Source organism: Ornithodoros turicata, chromosome 1 (genome assembly GCF_037126465.1).
Source record: "Ornithodoros turicata isolate Travis chromosome 1, ASM3712646v1, whole genome shotgun sequence".
Lineage (NCBI taxonomy): Eukaryota > Metazoa > Arthropoda > Arachnida > Ixodida > Argasidae > Ornithodoros > Ornithodoros turicata.
In genome coordinates, this window is record NC_088201.1 from 183,567,967 (window position 1) to 183,585,300 (window position 17,334).

Consider the following 17,334-nt stretch of genomic DNA (forward strand, 5'->3'; position numbering starts at 1 on the left):
TAAGATAGTTGAGGCGCATACACTTCGAGCACTGAGCTCGAACCTTTATTCACGGAGTGGCCTCTCCCTCGTGACCACAACGTGTTTTGTCCTTGTCCACTACTGTCCACAAATTTGGCTCAGATGGTGTGCAGTTTTAACGAAACGTCATATTACATTTTGTTGCATTGTTGTGTGTGTCAGTGTGTGTAAGTTTCCTCAGTTTTAAATACCGTAATTTAAATCTAAATGTGATGTACTTGTGGTTTGTCAATACTACTGGTTACATGGAGTTTGCGAAGGGCTTCATATTTTCGGTAGAAAGACAATAAGGCTAGCTCTGATATGATCGCTGGAAATAAGCAAATAAATATTCTGTCGTTGAGGGGTGTTGCTGCTGGTGTTGTGTGGCTGGTTGGGCAGAGTCGGTAGGGTACCAGATGAAGAATCCCACAGGATCAAAGCTTCTTTATGTAGTGTCACAGGAATTGTGAAAGCATTACATGTCTGAGGGAAAGTGTGAGGGAGTGAAGAGTTTAGGTCGCTGCTCGAATAGCTAAACATTGGCAATGTTATTGTTCGAGAACGAAGCTCATGTAACGCGTGAGGCAAAGAAGTCACAACATTTGAAATGTATGCACTTTATTGCACTGACGTCAAACGGAGTCGGTTGGACTTGTCGTATCCGTGGTCCTGCTAGTATGAAAAGTTCGGTACGTCTGTCCTGCAGTCACCATTATAGCAATGACCATTGCTCTGAAACAATGATTAGGGAAGCCTTGTAGCGTCAGATACCTTGTGTCGCATGGCAGCATTTGTTAATGTCCACGCTCCAAAAAGTTTGTGCAGAATGACAAAATGTGATGGAGGAATCATGACTCAGTGAGGCATCAGGTAAAGCACACCTTTGACCAAGCTATAAGCTTCTTGTATTGCGTACACTGCTACGCGCATAACGTTATTGCCTTGTGGGTAACAGAAATCTTCACGAGAATTGTTCAATAGGGGATATAAAACAGATTAAGTTACCAAATTCGAAGCCTATGCAAAGAATTGTCCCAGTTCTACGGAACTACTGCTCTAATGCAGTGTTTCTTAACCGCGGCTTCACGAGCCTTGCTCTGAGCTTCCGTGAACAGGATACCGTTCAGCAGCGATGGCCAGTAGTTGACTACATGTATCGTTAAACTACTAGTTAAACTACCTGATTGTAGTTAAAAAGTAGTTAACAACTACTTGCAGAAATGTGGCAACCACTAGTTAAACTACTATTTCGAGTAGTTCACTGCAGTAGTTAGGTTACTGCAGGCGCCAACTACTTCCGATTTTGTCGCAGCTTTACGGCACGACTGTGCTTCCGACTTTTACCTTGAGCTACTTGTTTGATGAGAATGGAGGTGCAGAGCAATTGTGTCGTGCATATGTACTAAATCTTCACTTTTATCACTGCTTGTTTCATATTTAGGTGTCCAAGAACACTATAGAACGGGATTCGTGTTGATGGACAACGTTAAGTAGTTATAGATGTAGTTAAAATACATTGCAGTAGTTAAAGAAGTAGTTTTAACTACCTCCCATGAAAAGTAGTTGAACTACTAATTAAGCTACTCAATCGCGATATGGTTAGTAGGTACAGTTAAACTACAGTAGAAGTAGTTAATGGCCATCACTGCCGTTCAGTACCCGTGAGTACGATTTGACCGCCAACCCAAGGCTCGCTCTCAGGCAACCTTGTTATCGGAACGTGGTTGGCGTTTGACCGTTGGGATCAGAATTGCCATCAATATCGCAATACTAGGTTTGCGCTGCTGACGGTACTTGTTCAAGAGTCGAACTCGTCGCTGTCGTTTTCATCGGTTTGTTCAATCTGTGAGTGAATCTGGCAATTCTCCGCACCGAGCTGACTTGACTCTCGAAAAGATAACGAACAGTTGCAAAGTCGCAGCTACCCTCCTGCCTACATGAACTTTGGATTTACCGGTATAAGTGTGAACTCACGATTGGTTATCATACGGGAAGGTCTTGTGAAACGGTTGAATCAATCCAAAACCCAAGAAACCTCTTGTAACGAAACAGTAAACAATTACACAAATTGTAACGAAACAATTAAATAATCAGTTATGGGCACATTTGCCACTTCTATGACATCTATTTCGCCTCACCCATACACTTCTGCACGGTTGCCCCAGGGTGATTCCACTTAAGATCAGGCAGGCTGGGGGACGTGGTCTCAGATTTTGCTTTAGCATTTCATGTTGTTGTAAACTCGACGCGTAAAAAACGCCGACAACGTGAAGGACGGAAAACACACGCAACACATACGAGCTACTGTGCGTGTTTTCTGTGTATTCATGTTGTCAGCGGTTTTTATGCCCATACAGCCATCGTTGTTATATGTTGATCGCAATGATATTTTCTCGTGGATGCCTAAAGCCTTGTGCTTGCATAATATCCGAAAATATGTTGCATTATATGCGTGGCGTCGGCGTTGCGGGGCTTCAAAGCAGACTTGTGGGTATTGCGTTACTAGTAATTGCGTTATTTGTAATCAAGTACCTTTTGAGTGAGTTTTCGAGTAATCAGCTACTTGATCGTCAAAGTAATTTTCCAGTAATCAATCACTATTATGACTAATCGGTTACTCAGTAATTGATTACTTTTCCGGCAGACATTAACTTATTAACAGATATCGGATGTTCTGCCACAAGTGAAGCCTCTCGTGCCGTCAACCTTTGTTGGGTTGTTGTTGGGTTGGAAGGTCATTGTAATAAAGTTATGGAATTTCAGGGTCTCTCTCCCTGATCTCCCCTTACACCAGTGTAGTGGCACCTGGAGCTTTGGGGCTTTAGTAAGTAATTGGGAAGTTTGACGTAAGGTCTTCCCGGAACAGACCTACCTGTCCTACGCATTTTTGTTTTTCGTGTTATTTCAGCTGTTCCGTTGTTGAACACTTTTTTTTTATTTTTCTGAGACACACAAAGACGGGTATGATTTGCGTGAATGCACAGTAACGATCGGAGTAACGCTCGCTTTACTTTTGTTCTCTTACTGAATTACATTTGGAGTATGTAAGTACATTTGACTCATGGTAATGGTAATCAATTACTTTTTGCGTGTAACGGGCACAAGTCTGCTGCAAAGTGAGCTTTCGGGCCACATTACGCACGTGACGGCAGGGATCAGACCCGGAGCTGAACCGGAATCGACGCACGCTAAAAATTCTTATTTTTGACTGAGCCGAAACTAAACGGAACCGAATTAAAATGTTTATTTTACCGCTGAACCAAACCGAAAACCAGAAATAAATCTGAAGCACCGCTTCACGAAACGGTTCAGGTAGGATATTTGCACCAGCAAGCCAGCTCCACAGTGTTCGTCTTACAAACTATGTCGCAGAGTTTCAATAGTGTCGCTACGTTATCAAAAATGTTGTACTTAGAAAAAATCCAGCGCATTCATTCGACGGAGTCATGAACCGAAAAGTGCGTAAACGAGAGTTCATTGATTCCCTTTCAGTGTATCAGGTCTCCTGGTGTTGCATGAAGGCACGCTAGAAATTACAGTTTCTCGTATGTGTTTTTTCTTTCTTTTGCTGTTGCTTTTGGGGGCACGTTGTTTGACGCTCTTGCCCTTCATGAACGAAAATGTGAATCGGGTACAAAGCATACATGGCAGTGTGTAGTTTATCAAAAAGTTAACAAAGAAACGAATGGCAACTTGCTTGATTCACTCAGAAGATTGAGCATGCATAAAGGCAAGAACTACCCTGTGAAACTCCCTGTCTTTAGTGCGGCCGTCTCTCTCTCACGCATTTATCTATTTGTTTATTTGTCAGCAGATATAGCCAATTTGTTGTAAATGTAGTATTTCGTATAACCGCCAAATTCGCTTCTTATTTCCCTTACAGGGAGAACAAGACATATTCTATTCCGCGTGGCATTACAACTGCGCATTCGCTTTGGTCCTGTACCTTATTTGCTTATATGGTGGTACTATCTATAACGCACTGATAGCTTTCACGCTGTACTACACTGGACTACACCAAATTTCTTCTTGCGGGAGTGCTACGAAATACACCTGATACAAACTAATGTTCTGTGTGCTTAACATGGACTAAGCTATGTGTGAATTGTGATATCAGTAAACTGAAATATTTAGCTTCGATGAACTGGTTTGAATCGCCTCAAATTGGTTCGAACCTTTCCTTTCTGTACTCGAGACCCGAACAGAACAGGTACACAAGAAATGGAACTCGAACCGAATACTCCCCCAAAATAACAGCTTCAATCCCCATAATTAAATCCCAGAGTTTCAATCCCAGCGTCTAGAACCGCTAGTACGCTCATCGTTTGCCCGCTCCATAACACACGTACCTAGTATGTCACTTGCTGTGTTTGTGCACTACATGGTAGGGAAAATAGCTATAACCATGAGTGTACCTACTACAGGAGGAAGGGTTAAATGGACTTAAGCGAATTGTTTAGGAAGTCGGACAAGGATAAAACATATGTAAATAGAGAACCTCTGCTGCAAGGATGCAGCACCCTGATGAATGAAAATGCATTAGGCGTTTAATGTCTTTTCATTCATGAGAAGACCTGTAAGTAGTAAACACTTGCTTCAAGTCTCCTGTAATATCTCTTAACGTGCGCGGTGCGACAGCAGATAAAAATATTCCTACGTGTGGCGCATCCACCAAAAGAACACAATGCTTACAATTAACATCTTAGCTTGCTGTGAGACATTGGAGTCTGATAACCGTAGACCGTTTACGTATGAGGTCGCGAACCTTCCACGCCGATATTTCAATAGAGAGGCAGCCACGGCACATGGGGAGGGGTAACGAATTCCCATGACCACTGCCTTTATGATGGTTGCTGTTTGCTGTCAGGAGTAACATCCTCGCCTACTTCCGCTTAGTATATTGAATTAGGAACCTGCACGAAACCTAGAAGCATCACCATCACCTCTGGTCAAAGGTGCATCAGTCTCTCTTATGTGGTGAAACCTAGGAGGGATTATAACCACCACATGCGTAATGTCGCCGGAGGGCTCATTTTGGAGCCCTGTAACGTTGAACGCCACGCAAACAATGCAACATGTTTTTGTATATTGCAACCACAAGCCTTTACACAATCACGAGAAAAAAAATCAAGGCGATAAATGATGTGGCTTTTCAGAAGTTGGCTCGAATGTATGACCTCCTTTCCGATATTTTTTTCTTGATTTTTGCCCCGGTAGAGGCCCGCGACACGTTGCAAATACAAATACCAAGCTTATATCACCGGGAAGTACGCTTCACGACGAACAAAATGAGATATTGCTTATCTGAAACTTTACAGCGGACGCATTGATAAGTTGGAAATGGCGATGGCGCGCATCTGTCACATCCGCGGGGCCACGTGACTTTGACACTTCAATCTCCAGTCCAGCAACGCGCAAAAGTGCCGCGGTACGCTACTAGATACAGTGGCTCTGTTGTGAATTAGCGATCAATCCTAATTTCGTCGCGATTACGTTACTTATACACGCGAAGAAGAAATAGAAAAGTTTCCAAATACCGTACCCTGTCGTAGCAAGTCATTCCGTCAAGCAGCGGGTACACCTCCACTGGTCCGCTTGCACGTCGGGTCTGACATCCAACCAAACATGTGTACCAATACCACTTTGACTGAAAATATAGAGCAAAAATAGGCGCGACGCTTACGTTTTGACCATTTGAGGCCACCCATGACAAGCACGATTCGACCACCGAAACGAGAAAGAAACATTCTACAGGGTGTTTCATCTAACCGGTAGAAATTTTTTTATGAAAACCTCCGCCGCAAATAACGTGGGGAATGATATTTAGCTTTGGTGAACTTTTGCCACGTCTTGCGAACACTCTGTTCAGTTTTGTGTCGCGAGGAATTGATTTTTTCTGAATAGACATAGGAAATCCTCCAAACCCACGAAGTGTTTTTTTTTTTTTTTTTTACCGAAACAGAAAGAGTATGTGGGATTTACCCCATTGCACTACGAAATGCATTCTCTACTACAATGGGAGTAGAGGGAACGCAGCCAAAACTGTTGTTTCGAATTCGAAATTCAAAATGTTTGAATTCGTTAATTTCTGGGCGTGTGAGGTTTAGGTATCTGTGTCGTACCTAATTGTGGCGTTCCTCGGCCAATTATCGTTGTTTACTGTTGTTTTGAGACACACAAATTGGCGGCTGCCGTGATTCGTCCGTCAGGCGAATTCAAGCAGCGTCAATACGAGGACATGGACCTGTTCCTTCAGTGTGCTTTTCGGTGATTATGCTTATGACGGCTGCAAGGCGACAGGCCAGTTAACCGAAACAGCAGTGAGAAGGTGACAGGACGACGCGCGTAACATCGCTTGCTTCTGTCGTTCTTGCATGAACTTCACGGACAACTGAGGGCGGTGAACGATTTGCATGCCACGAAACGACGGTTTTCGCAATTCTTGTTTTTGGAATGAAATCTGGTAAATCCGACACTGGCTCTCGGTCCCTGGGAAAATATGTTTACGTTGATTTTGCAGATTTCAGGGTTCGATTCAGAATATTCGATTTCTTGGGACAAAAATTTTCCAAGTTGTAGTATGATGTAGCAGACGTTCGGCAAAGGTAAACACCGTTGACCCCACAATCTTCGGACAATTATATTTTTAGTACAAAATTTTCAACGCATGAGGTGAAACGTTATAGAGGGTGTTCCTTTTTGGCTGCAACAAATTTTCATAAAAACGGGAGTTTCCTTAGGACTCTTTTACTTTTGTCATTGGATTATCCGATGAGGCTGCTGCTATGAAACCATATTCTTTCTCATTTAGCGGACTAATTAACAAAGATAATTTAATCAACTTTTTAATGAGTAGGTTTAGGGTGCACATTGCAATCGCGAAATCACAGCCTGATCTCCACATGATCCGCTAGTACCACGCGGATTTGCGGATGATTGTGTAATTTTTCGTCGAATCACTAATCCTAACGATATTTTTTTGTTGCAACAAGATTTAACTGCTATCTCTGAATGGTGTGACACTTGGTTAATGCAATTAAATATTACTAAATGTAAAGTCTTGCGCATATCTCGAACAAATATGTTACCTCCTTCTACTTACTATCTTAACGATATTACTCTTGAAAATGTTTCATCATACAAGTACCTTGGTCTTCATATAACTTCAACTCTATCCAGGTTGTTTCACATAAAGAGCATAATTAACAACGCAAACCGCATGTTAGGCTACCTTCGTCGCAACTTCTCTTCAGCCCCCCTATCCCTAAAAACATTGCTCTATAAGTCTCTTGTGCGTTCAAAATTAGAATACTCCGCCACCATATGGGATCCTAGCTCAGCGACACTAATTAATGCAATCGAACTTGTCCAAAATAATTCTGCGCGTTTCATTACTGGTAATTATTCTCGCACAGCGAGTATTAGTACGATAAAGAACACTCTTGCCTTACCTTCCCTTGCTTCACGTCGTAAAATTTTTCGTTTATCTTTGCTTCACAAACTTCACTATGACCTGCCTGGTTTGCGTGGTGAACTTCTACCTCCGCCCACTTACATTTCATCTTGGATTGATCATCAACATAAGATAGGCCTAACGTCATACCACACCAACACGTGCCTGCAGTCTTTCGTCCCCCGCACATCTGCTGAGTGGAACCACCTTCCTAGTGACATCATACACATTCGCGATCACTCCCGATTTCGCTCTGCATTATGTTCCTTTTTTGACTCACAATAACACCACTTAGTGTCATATCAACCTGTACATCTTAATATAAACTCTCACAACTCACTGGCTTTTGTATTATACACTTCATCATCAATTTGTTACATTTTAACTTAGCATCTTGATTTACTGACCTTTGTTCACTGTTATTTATTACTGTTTTGTATTTTCTTTTCCCACTCCCCTCTGTAATGCCCAACGGGCCTTGAGGGTAAAATAAATAAATAAATAAATAAATAAAGAAGCCCAAAAGTAACCACAGCGTGCGCCACAGATCTCTGAGTCAGAACTCTGCAGTCTGCTGCAAACCGCAAGTGATCGACAAAAGAGCGAAAGTGACGTCGATATCTCTGCCCTTACTTAACGTCACAGAAAAACGTCATACGCGATTTAGGCAAACCCATGTCGCGGTATGTTTCACGATCTTTGTTTCGCTTTTGTTTTTGCTTGGGGGCTTATTTCGCTCCCCCACATCGCTATCAATGGGGCAGAGTATCGCCCTTAGTGATGAAGCTCCCCATTCATCATGTTTAAAATAAAGTTGTTGTAGCTTTTGCTTGCAAGGAGCTTTGCGGATCGCTACTACATATCAGCGCTTGTGGTACAGGTGAAGTTCGAGAGCCGTGTCCAGCGGGATGAAATGAGCGATGCGGCAAGCGACAGCGAACATATGAAAGAAGAAAAGAATGCAAAAACAAAACAAAACAAAGATTGTGAAACATACCGCAATAAGGATTGCCTCAATCGCGTATGACGTTTTTCTCAATCGACGTCACTGGCGCTCCTTTGCCGATCACTTGCGGTTTGCAACAGACGGCAGAGCTACAATAATTAGGTCTGTGGCAGGCGCTGCGGTTGCTTTGATGCTTCATTAATGGTTCCAGCGAATCATGTGGAAATAAGGCTCTAATACTGCAAGTTGCTATGTGCTCCCTAAAGTTAATAATTACAAAGTTGATTAAAATATTTCTGTTAATTAGTCCATTCGTTGAGAAAAAATTGTTTCCTAGTAGGAGGCCCGACAAAATCCAATTCAATGTTAAAAGTTAAATCGTCATAAATCAACACCCCTTCTTATGAAACTTGGTTGCAGCTAAAAAGCAACACCCTGTATATCATTCTAGCATTTGTACCCTTGCTGTTATAGCACATGTTCCGTCGAATCTGTCACCGATTGAGGACCATTATCGACCTGACAAGATCACGTCTCTAAATTATACGAAGAGGCACCTACAACAATGGGGGCATCTAAAGCACCACGAAATATAGAATAAGGAGGAAAAATGTGTCATATAATAAAGAGGTAGGCAGACGATAGTATTTGGAAGAGAAACAGTATATGCGTTGCACAATGATCAATAGAGCGTTTGCAAGATGTAACGCTTAAGCCAAGGTAACTTCAATTTTAGAAGAAGGGCTTTCTCCGCCTCCTGTTTGTAATAGTGAGTCTCAGTACATCCAATGCTATCTCCTTTGCGTACGTAAGGGATGGCGCTTGTGGTTCTGCGACCGCGCAGCACATAAACACAGGTTTCCGTATTGCTGAGGGCCACCACGCTATTCGGGAGCACCTGGATATTTCTGGTCAGCGAAATCCACCTCGAAATCGAAATCGAAATTCGAAATCGAAATTTATAGCGAAATCGAAATTCACCTCGTATTGCCAACTGCCATGGTCTCCAAACAAGGAAAATGAAGGAAAATGCTTGATTGCTTCCTAAGAATATATGCAGTGTCTGAAAACACTACATCACTGTTTAAACACTCAAACTCATGGGTTTTCGATGTCTGTCCAGGTCGTTTTAGCGAGCGAACGCCACATTTCAGCGGCCGTTCGGCTTAGAAGGGCGGACACGACAGAACAGCAGGTTGGTTAGTTTATTATTAGGTTAGTCCAAGTTCGGTGTTTGCATTTAGATGTCCAGGTTGGCCTAAGTTCGCTGCTGCAGTTTCGCGGGTGCGACTGCGCGTTTTATAGCGAGATAACATCTATTTACAATTTTACTATTTTTAAAAAACGGGGATTTCAATCACTTTATTTCGAGGTACTGTTGGTGACACGGTTGTCTAAAATCTCCAGCCAGTGGCCGAGCAGACCCTATCGGCGATGTCGCGCACGAAGGAACTATACCATTACAGTCTTCGAGGTAAGGCCACGCACGCAGCGCCACCTGTCGGAAGATAGTACCATCGCGTTCTCAGCGTCATCTGCTAGAGACAGCAGTCCAGCGCGGCCTCCCCTCGGGGACAGTATTGGTATAGTTCCTTCGTGCAAGACATCGCTGATAGGGGATCGCTCCGCCACGGGATGGAGATTTTAGACAACCGTGTCCCCAACAGTACACCCAACTATTCCTTACGTACGCAAAGGCGACATAGCGTACGTTATACTAAAACTCCCTATTAGCGGAACAAATAAATAGCGCGAAACTGATACCAGTCCAAGTGACCGTAGCTCGACAGAACTCACGATCGCAATCATATGATAACGCGTGAGCTCAGCCACGTGCTACAAACTCACGTGAACGTTGACGTGGCGCATCGCTGCGTGCGATCATGCCGCATATTAGCGCACTCACCAGGTAACATCACACCTAGAACCAGATTGGCAAAAGAACCCGTGCTCCTGTCCCCAGTGAGATGTTATGAGGTGGGCGCGCTAATATACAACATATTAAGCTCAGCGATTCGACATGTCGACGTTCTCGTGAGCTTGTAGCTTGCGTTCGCAGCCTGTGACTGAGCTCGAGAGTGATAGCGAGTTCCACTCCCCGAAATGCCGAACTATGCAACTGACACACAACTCCTGTCGACCTACACACAGGGAGGTTTTTGATCCTTTCTAAATATTTTCTAAAAAAAATCTACGACAGCAGCATATATGTCCTTTTTGCAGTTGAGTTGTACGGGCAGACAACACGCTCTCGAAGACAGTATGCGACAACGAGATAACTAAGTACACCAAATTAATTTCAAGAGCTTTGGAGAAAAAATGAGAGAGCAGAATGGGAGACAAACTTCGTTGAAAGCTGTTTTTTTTTTAAGTCCGGAAAGCCGCACGTGCGTTATCTTCTAATTTCGCTACGTAAGTGTGACCAAACCGGGGCAATCGGGAACGCAGGGACGACAGCGCTAATTCCACTTCAGAAGACAACGTGCTTTGGAGCGATGGAGATGGTTGGAGTAGGTGCAGATACCCTCGCCAGATCAACCGCTTTATGGCCCAGATAAGTCACAGTCGGCGAAAGTTATGTGCTCCTGAGGAGCGCAGTTTTGGGTTCGGATTGTTTGGTTTCGGCAGTATGAATATTCATAGACACGCGCTTTTTTTTCCAGTACGTTTAAAAGACGGAATAGCTTTCAACGAGGACTGTCTCCCAGTCTGCTTTCTGGGTTTCGCCCATAATTCTTTAACTGAACAAGTATTTAATGGATTTTGGGTAATTACTTCTCTTGTAGCTACATGTTTTTTTCGAGAGAATGTCAGCACTGCCGTATAGCTCAACTGCAAAAAGAACATACCATACGTGCTGCTTTCATAGCTGTCTTATCAAAAATCTGTAAGTGATGTCAAACATGCAGTACAATATTTTGCTGAAAAAGAGACATGGTAAAGGCTCGAGGTTGTGGAGGTGGACTTTCCTGGCCCATTGAACTACAGCGAAGCAGAAGCAAACGACGTTCGTTGTCAGGTGGATGCAACTTAGCCTATGGGCAACGCCGACAAAAAAGGATAAGCCTTACGAGCGCACGGAGGATTCCAATAAGACGATAAATTCCCCCACCCCACCCTTCCACCATTAGGTTGGTTTACACACATGACAAATCAAAGCGACGACATGTTCCATATACTTGATCATAGAGCTTGGGGTCAATTTTTTTACACTGCATTTCACGAGTCATATCTTCTCCAGGGTACTTCACGTCGCTGCCGATAGTAACCTTCTTGGTGCGCGCTTTATCACACGTGTAGTTCCTGCAAAAGGAAAGAAAGAGCTCGAAATTAATTACATGCCTAGGCCACGTTTCAGTATACAGGATATCCGTCCTAACTGTGGTGAGTATTTCTTAACAACTCATAAAATGTATTTAATTAAGTACAATTATTGGGTAAGGCGGCCATCTTGCGCACTAACGACTTCCTGGAGCTCCGCCCTAGTTGATTTGCGCAATTGAACTTTTTAGGTACGAAAGATGAAAGCTCGACCAAAACACGTATGTTCCTTCGGTGCGCTGCTGCTATTGCTGTTTTCAAAAAGGAAGTAAAGAGAGGATCGAAAAAAATACAGGATGTTTTCTTTTTATTTATTTATTTTTTGTTTGACACATAGGTTTTGTAAAGCTTTGAAAGCAGAGTCGATGCTGTCTTTGCAGGTGGCTTACACGGCCAGTCGGCCAGCCGACTAATTACTTAAAATTAATTGTCTACTGTTCTTGGTAAATGTTCTTGGGATAGCAGAATTGGAGCCAGTCATTGTTCGAATCCATCTTCTCACTAAACACCCTGAGAAGAGAAGGTACCATGAGATATAAATTGCCAAATTTCGCTACCCGAATGAGGCAAGACCAGAACTACGCGCTACAAGTGCCCAGAAAGAACCACAGGCATTCCACGTAAGAGAACCATGCGCTTTGTGGCGATGCAGCTGATTCGAGTAGGGGCTAATCTAATAGCCAGATAGACAACTCGCCGACCAAGATAAGGCGAAGGCCGTGTCGATCCTCTGCTCGAAAAATGCGTGGTTCTAGTTTCAGCTCATTTGCATAGCGGAATTTGGCAATTTATATATCAAGGCACGTTCGTTTCTGAAGGTGTTTAATAAGGATGACGAATTTGAATAATGACTGGCTCACATTCTGCTGTCTCGCATTTCCCAGAAAATATCTAATTATGCTAATAAGTCAATTACTGAATTTTAACTAATTAGTCGTTCATTATTTGCATACACTGTCCTTCAGGATGTCCACCAGGCCTCATAACCCGCCTGTCAGGATGGCATCGGCGCTTCTCTCAGACCAATTTTGCAAAAAATATCGGTCGCATAATGATATTAATAATAATAATAAACACCCTGTATATCGCAAGGAAACAGCCCTGGAATAACGACACGTTCGGGCAGCGTTTTTTTTTTTTTTCTGTCGCACTTCGCGAGAAAAACTGACACATTGATTTGTGGGGAATCACTTCATTTTACCCGTAGGACTGACCACAAAACACCTCAACTGAACCGTGTTTCTTGTCCATCTTGCAGTGTACTTGCTCACCTGTGGCGAGCATTATGCAGGTCAGCCAGGCAGTTATATGACTACTGTGTAGTTCTATGCCAGTTCTGTGTATGCAATGGAGTTATGTTCTGTCCAATGAATATATAGGACATCGATCATTTTTGTGAAGGGTCTCATTATTTCATTCCCCGCATCATCACCAGCAATAGGATAGAGTAACGCCCCTGGCGATGAAACTCCCCATTCATAATCTTGCCATAGAGTTGTTGTTGTTCTGTTCAGTGTTACGTGTAAAATTACAGTATCTGGGGAAACCAACATCCAGATACAGGTGTAATAATGATGTATCATCTCATACAAGCAACTCAACTTTTTCTTCTTTTTTAGTGGTTGATTAATGTGTTGTCGCGTGACTGCATTGGTCTTGTGAGCCAGCTGAAGTGAGATGTAAAGATATCCCCCATAATTGCGCTTTCACTTTGTATTTGTACTGTGCCGTGTATTGTGCTTTTTTTTTTGCTTATTTCTGCCTTGTTATGCCTCTCTTGAGCTGCCATATTGTATGTATGCCGTCATGTAAGTATCTTGCTTGTTCTTATATCTGGTTCTCGCTGCCTTGCTATCTCGGCAATGTACTCGTTAATTTCGGAAGCCACGAAAGTTTTTCTCATGCCTAATCCTCACGCACATACATACAGTGGGTATACGATGCCATAGCATTGCCACGTAGAACTCGTTCGCACGATTGTAATGCCCTTAAAGAAGTGTAATTACTGTTCCTAGAACGTCAAACTTCTCGCATTCGAGAGAGATTGTGCTCAGTGCATGACTTCGCAAACAGCGAATGATGCAGCGGCGGTGAGCCATAACGACACGAGAGCGAAGTGCTGCGACTAAGCAATCGATCGACTTACTTTAACAATGGTATGTCTATAATAGAGCAAGATGTTGGAAAGTAAGACAAAATACGCTTTTGTTGGAATTGTTGTTATAACTATTATTCTAGCAAAAACAACTTTTTCGTACGCAGGCGTAGCACAGCTGGGTGGACAACAATTGACGTTCATGCAGTGGCGGATCTAAGGCGAGAAGGCGATCGACCCTCTCTTCCCTCCCTCACTGTGTACTTCAGCAAAGAATCTGCCCAAACGCAGTGTCTGGATCTACTGCTCCGTTCATGACGCTCTTCTCCAGTTAGCCGCAGGCGGGCAACGCGAAAACATACTTGCACGAATCGTAACTCCACAGGTGGTATCAACAACGTCTTTCGGCATTGGCAAACCGTCACACAAACAAAAGGCACACTGCGATCAAGAAGCCTACGTCGATTGAGCAGGTGCTCCTGGCCACCATCGCCAGTCTACATTCCCTTATGCTCCGTAGAGGGGGAGGGATGTCTCGAAAGGACACTGATACCACTTCAGTGAGTGGTAACGACCACCTGAACCACTGCCGTCATAATAATGGCGGCGCATATGTCTGTTTCACGATAATTAAGTTACGATTACTTGAAATATGGGGCCGTTTTCTGGAAATGAAGGGTGGTTTCATACTTCAGTTTGATATGAGCTTCCATGATATTGTGTCTGCTTGAAAAAGTGAAGGTATTACTGGAGACGACCTTTAACTTGAATCTAACGCATAACCCTGCTTCCCTAAAGGGAATAATTGTCACTGAAACATTCATCACGTCACTAACAGACGTTTGTAAGAAAGAATGGAGTGTTCACTTCAAGTTTCAGCGATCCTTGATCTCGGTTCGAAGTTAACCAACCTTGCATTGGGCTGCAAGATGGTGAGCTGAGTGGTACTCTGAACGACACTACGAAAGAGACAAGCGAAGCACTAGAGGTTGTACGGTTATGCTTTGAGCAATAGAATGGCATTTATATGGAGTGCACAATTTATGATGCTATTGTCCTTTCAGGAAACTTCATTGGTGATAACTGCTCCAAGTAGACAATAGCTGTCTTCGTTTCGCGAGAAAGTGCAAGAGGCAGTGTAAAGTAGTGCAAAAGACGTGCAGGTCGGCTGCTGCTCTCCTGCAATGTGCACTGAGTCCAATCGAATAGAAACGTGTAAACCTCAGATAGTTTCTCAACAATTTTTGCACTGCATCGCTAGTGATTATTACCTGTAAATAATTGACCCCAGGAGTAACAAGAAGTTCACCTTAACAAAATTGATTGACAGTATGATACGTATCGACGATAAAATGTCGCCCAGAATTACAGCTACCCTATTCACGTCATCTGCTCCACGGTGCACGAAGCGTTGCATAGACGTCAAAGACGGTGCGCTTTCCTGAACTCGTGCTGAACTCCCGTTGCGCTTTTCCCAATCGAATGATCGTATGTAGTGCAGCAGCTGCACCTCTGGTGAATCGAATGCTGGAACTTGCACCGTTTGCACTGGTTCAGAAAATGCAACCGAATCAAATACAGCTAACGGGAACTGACTTTTTCAGAAAATAGACCGTCATATGTACATAGGTGTTGAGGTCTGTCCCGAGGGTGCGTTTTTCGTTAGTATGACAATTCGCTTTACGATCAAATCCACACGAACGGCGGTAGTCACACTAACGTGAGTTCACTGCATATCAATAAGCTCCATGTTCGTAGCGCACAGTTTCATATCATGAAGGGAGTTGCCCCAGGACGACAGCCGACGATATTTCGAACAGAGACTGTTCCTCTTCTAGGCCCAGAAGAAGAACATCCGCTGTTCAAACTATTGACGGCTCTCATCCGGAGGTACCCTCTTCGTACTTCCTTACCGGTTCTCTGGATTTCTACTCGTCTACTGTTTCATATTGCTATACATTAAGTATTCGGGCAAAGCCTGTAATCTATTGTAACAGGAACAGCTATCCCGGTCCAACGAACTTACTTCAGTCTCGTTTCCATCTCAGTCAATGAACAGGAAGAGAATTTATGGGACTGCGCAACGTCTTCGTAGTATGACATGACATGGTGGTTGACTCGGTGGCAATCAGTGGCACGTGTATGTTCATTATCTCTCCAGCCGTCATACTGGGATCCCAATCTGAAAGAGAATGTAATGTAATCTGATAATGTAATGTCGATGCTGAGGGCCATGTTTGCTGTAATATGTTAGCAAGAAGCATTCCGTGCGAGATTCTTTCGTCATTTGAATACACCGTACTCACCTTCGCACAAATCATGCTGCAATGCTAACACTTCAGAGGGCATTAAATCACAGGGGCAAGCCGGATAGAAACATATGAGAACTTTTATATTGTGCAAAATCTGACGTAACAAAAGTTCGTTGCAAAGCCTCCAGCAATAAGACACGCCCTCCGATTATTTTTATGTAGTTTCTACTCGTTAGGCCGATTTAGTTTCCTTGCTTGAACACAACAAGCATTTTATGTAGCTTACACCATGAAGGTGATGAAACGCACCTGCAGGATTGCCAGGTGTCGCTACTTTAATCGAAATTGGCTATTTTCTGAGTGCGAAATTTGGCCAATGTCGACTCTGCTTTTTCATGCTAGTTTTGCGGATACTTTATCATGCCATAATGTAAACTCATGTGTACCTAAATTGGAGTAGTTTTCAGCGTGCACGAAATTAAGCTCACCCTGGATAATCGGCCTTCTCTCAGTCGATACGATGTCCTTCGGGATGTTTCTTTTTTGCTGGGTTTTTAATAATAATAATAACGATTTTTTATTACGTGCCCAAGAACAACCTCGAGAGCCTTGGTGTTGGCGCATGCTTACAAAGTTATGCATCATGCCGAAAACATCAAATACCCAGGAAATGGACAATATACTAACAGCTTACGTAATACACACTTAGGTCAAAGAACATATATGCTTATATATATAATATTACAAGCACGACATGAATAACATATTGCACGTTACAGATAGGTGAAATTATAGCACTAAAAGATCGCAAAAAGATGAGTGAATGATAACAGAAATTATATCTAATACTGATAAGAAAAACTGCAGGATGGCATGAAAAGATAAATTGGCACAAGCGACATACAATTATATACAATAATGTAGGTGGACAAATTGCTTGTGTCAAAAATCACAGGCACGTCTTGCATAACTCTCACAGATGCTGTCACTGCGGTTCTCTTGAGGATCTAGAGCACATTCTTCTTCATTGTCCACACTATCAACCTTCACGAACCGCACTCTCCGGGTTTCTTAGTCAGCTGGACTCTCGCTGTTTCTCTCTATCGAAATTGATTGGTCCCTGGCCAAATGCAGCCCACCAACGCTCTGCGCTCAAAGCATTTTGACCTTTTGGGACACAGTGGGACTTTGGCCTTTACTGTGAAGGCACTCATTATTTCATTCCCCACATCATCACCAGCAATGGGGTACAATCTCGCCCCTG

The 17,334-nt window shown here is 43.2% G+C and overlaps 1 protein-coding gene across 2 annotated transcripts in view; it reads right to left on the bottom strand.

The window, feature by feature from the left end:
- Nucleotides 1-640: 640 nt before the first annotated feature.
- Nucleotides 641-17,334, bottom strand: part of LOC135373791 (uncharacterized) — a 46,328-nt gene continuing 29,634 nt past the window's right edge. Inside the window, exons 8-11 of one of the 2 annotated variants that reach the window (XM_064606861.1) lie at nucleotides 15,845-16,000; nucleotides 11,582-11,705; nucleotides 5,546-5,650; nucleotides 641-735 (exon numbers count right to left, since the gene is read on the bottom strand). In XM_064606861.1, coding sequence (XP_064462931.1) covers nucleotides 676-735; nucleotides 5,546-5,650; nucleotides 11,582-11,705; nucleotides 15,845-16,000 — 445 coding nt within the window. In that variant the 3' untranslated portion in view covers nucleotides 641-675. The remainder of the gene's footprint in view (nucleotides 736-5,545; nucleotides 5,651-11,581; nucleotides 11,706-15,844; nucleotides 16,001-17,334) is intronic. The other variant, XM_064606867.1, reaches the window with a different exon arrangement.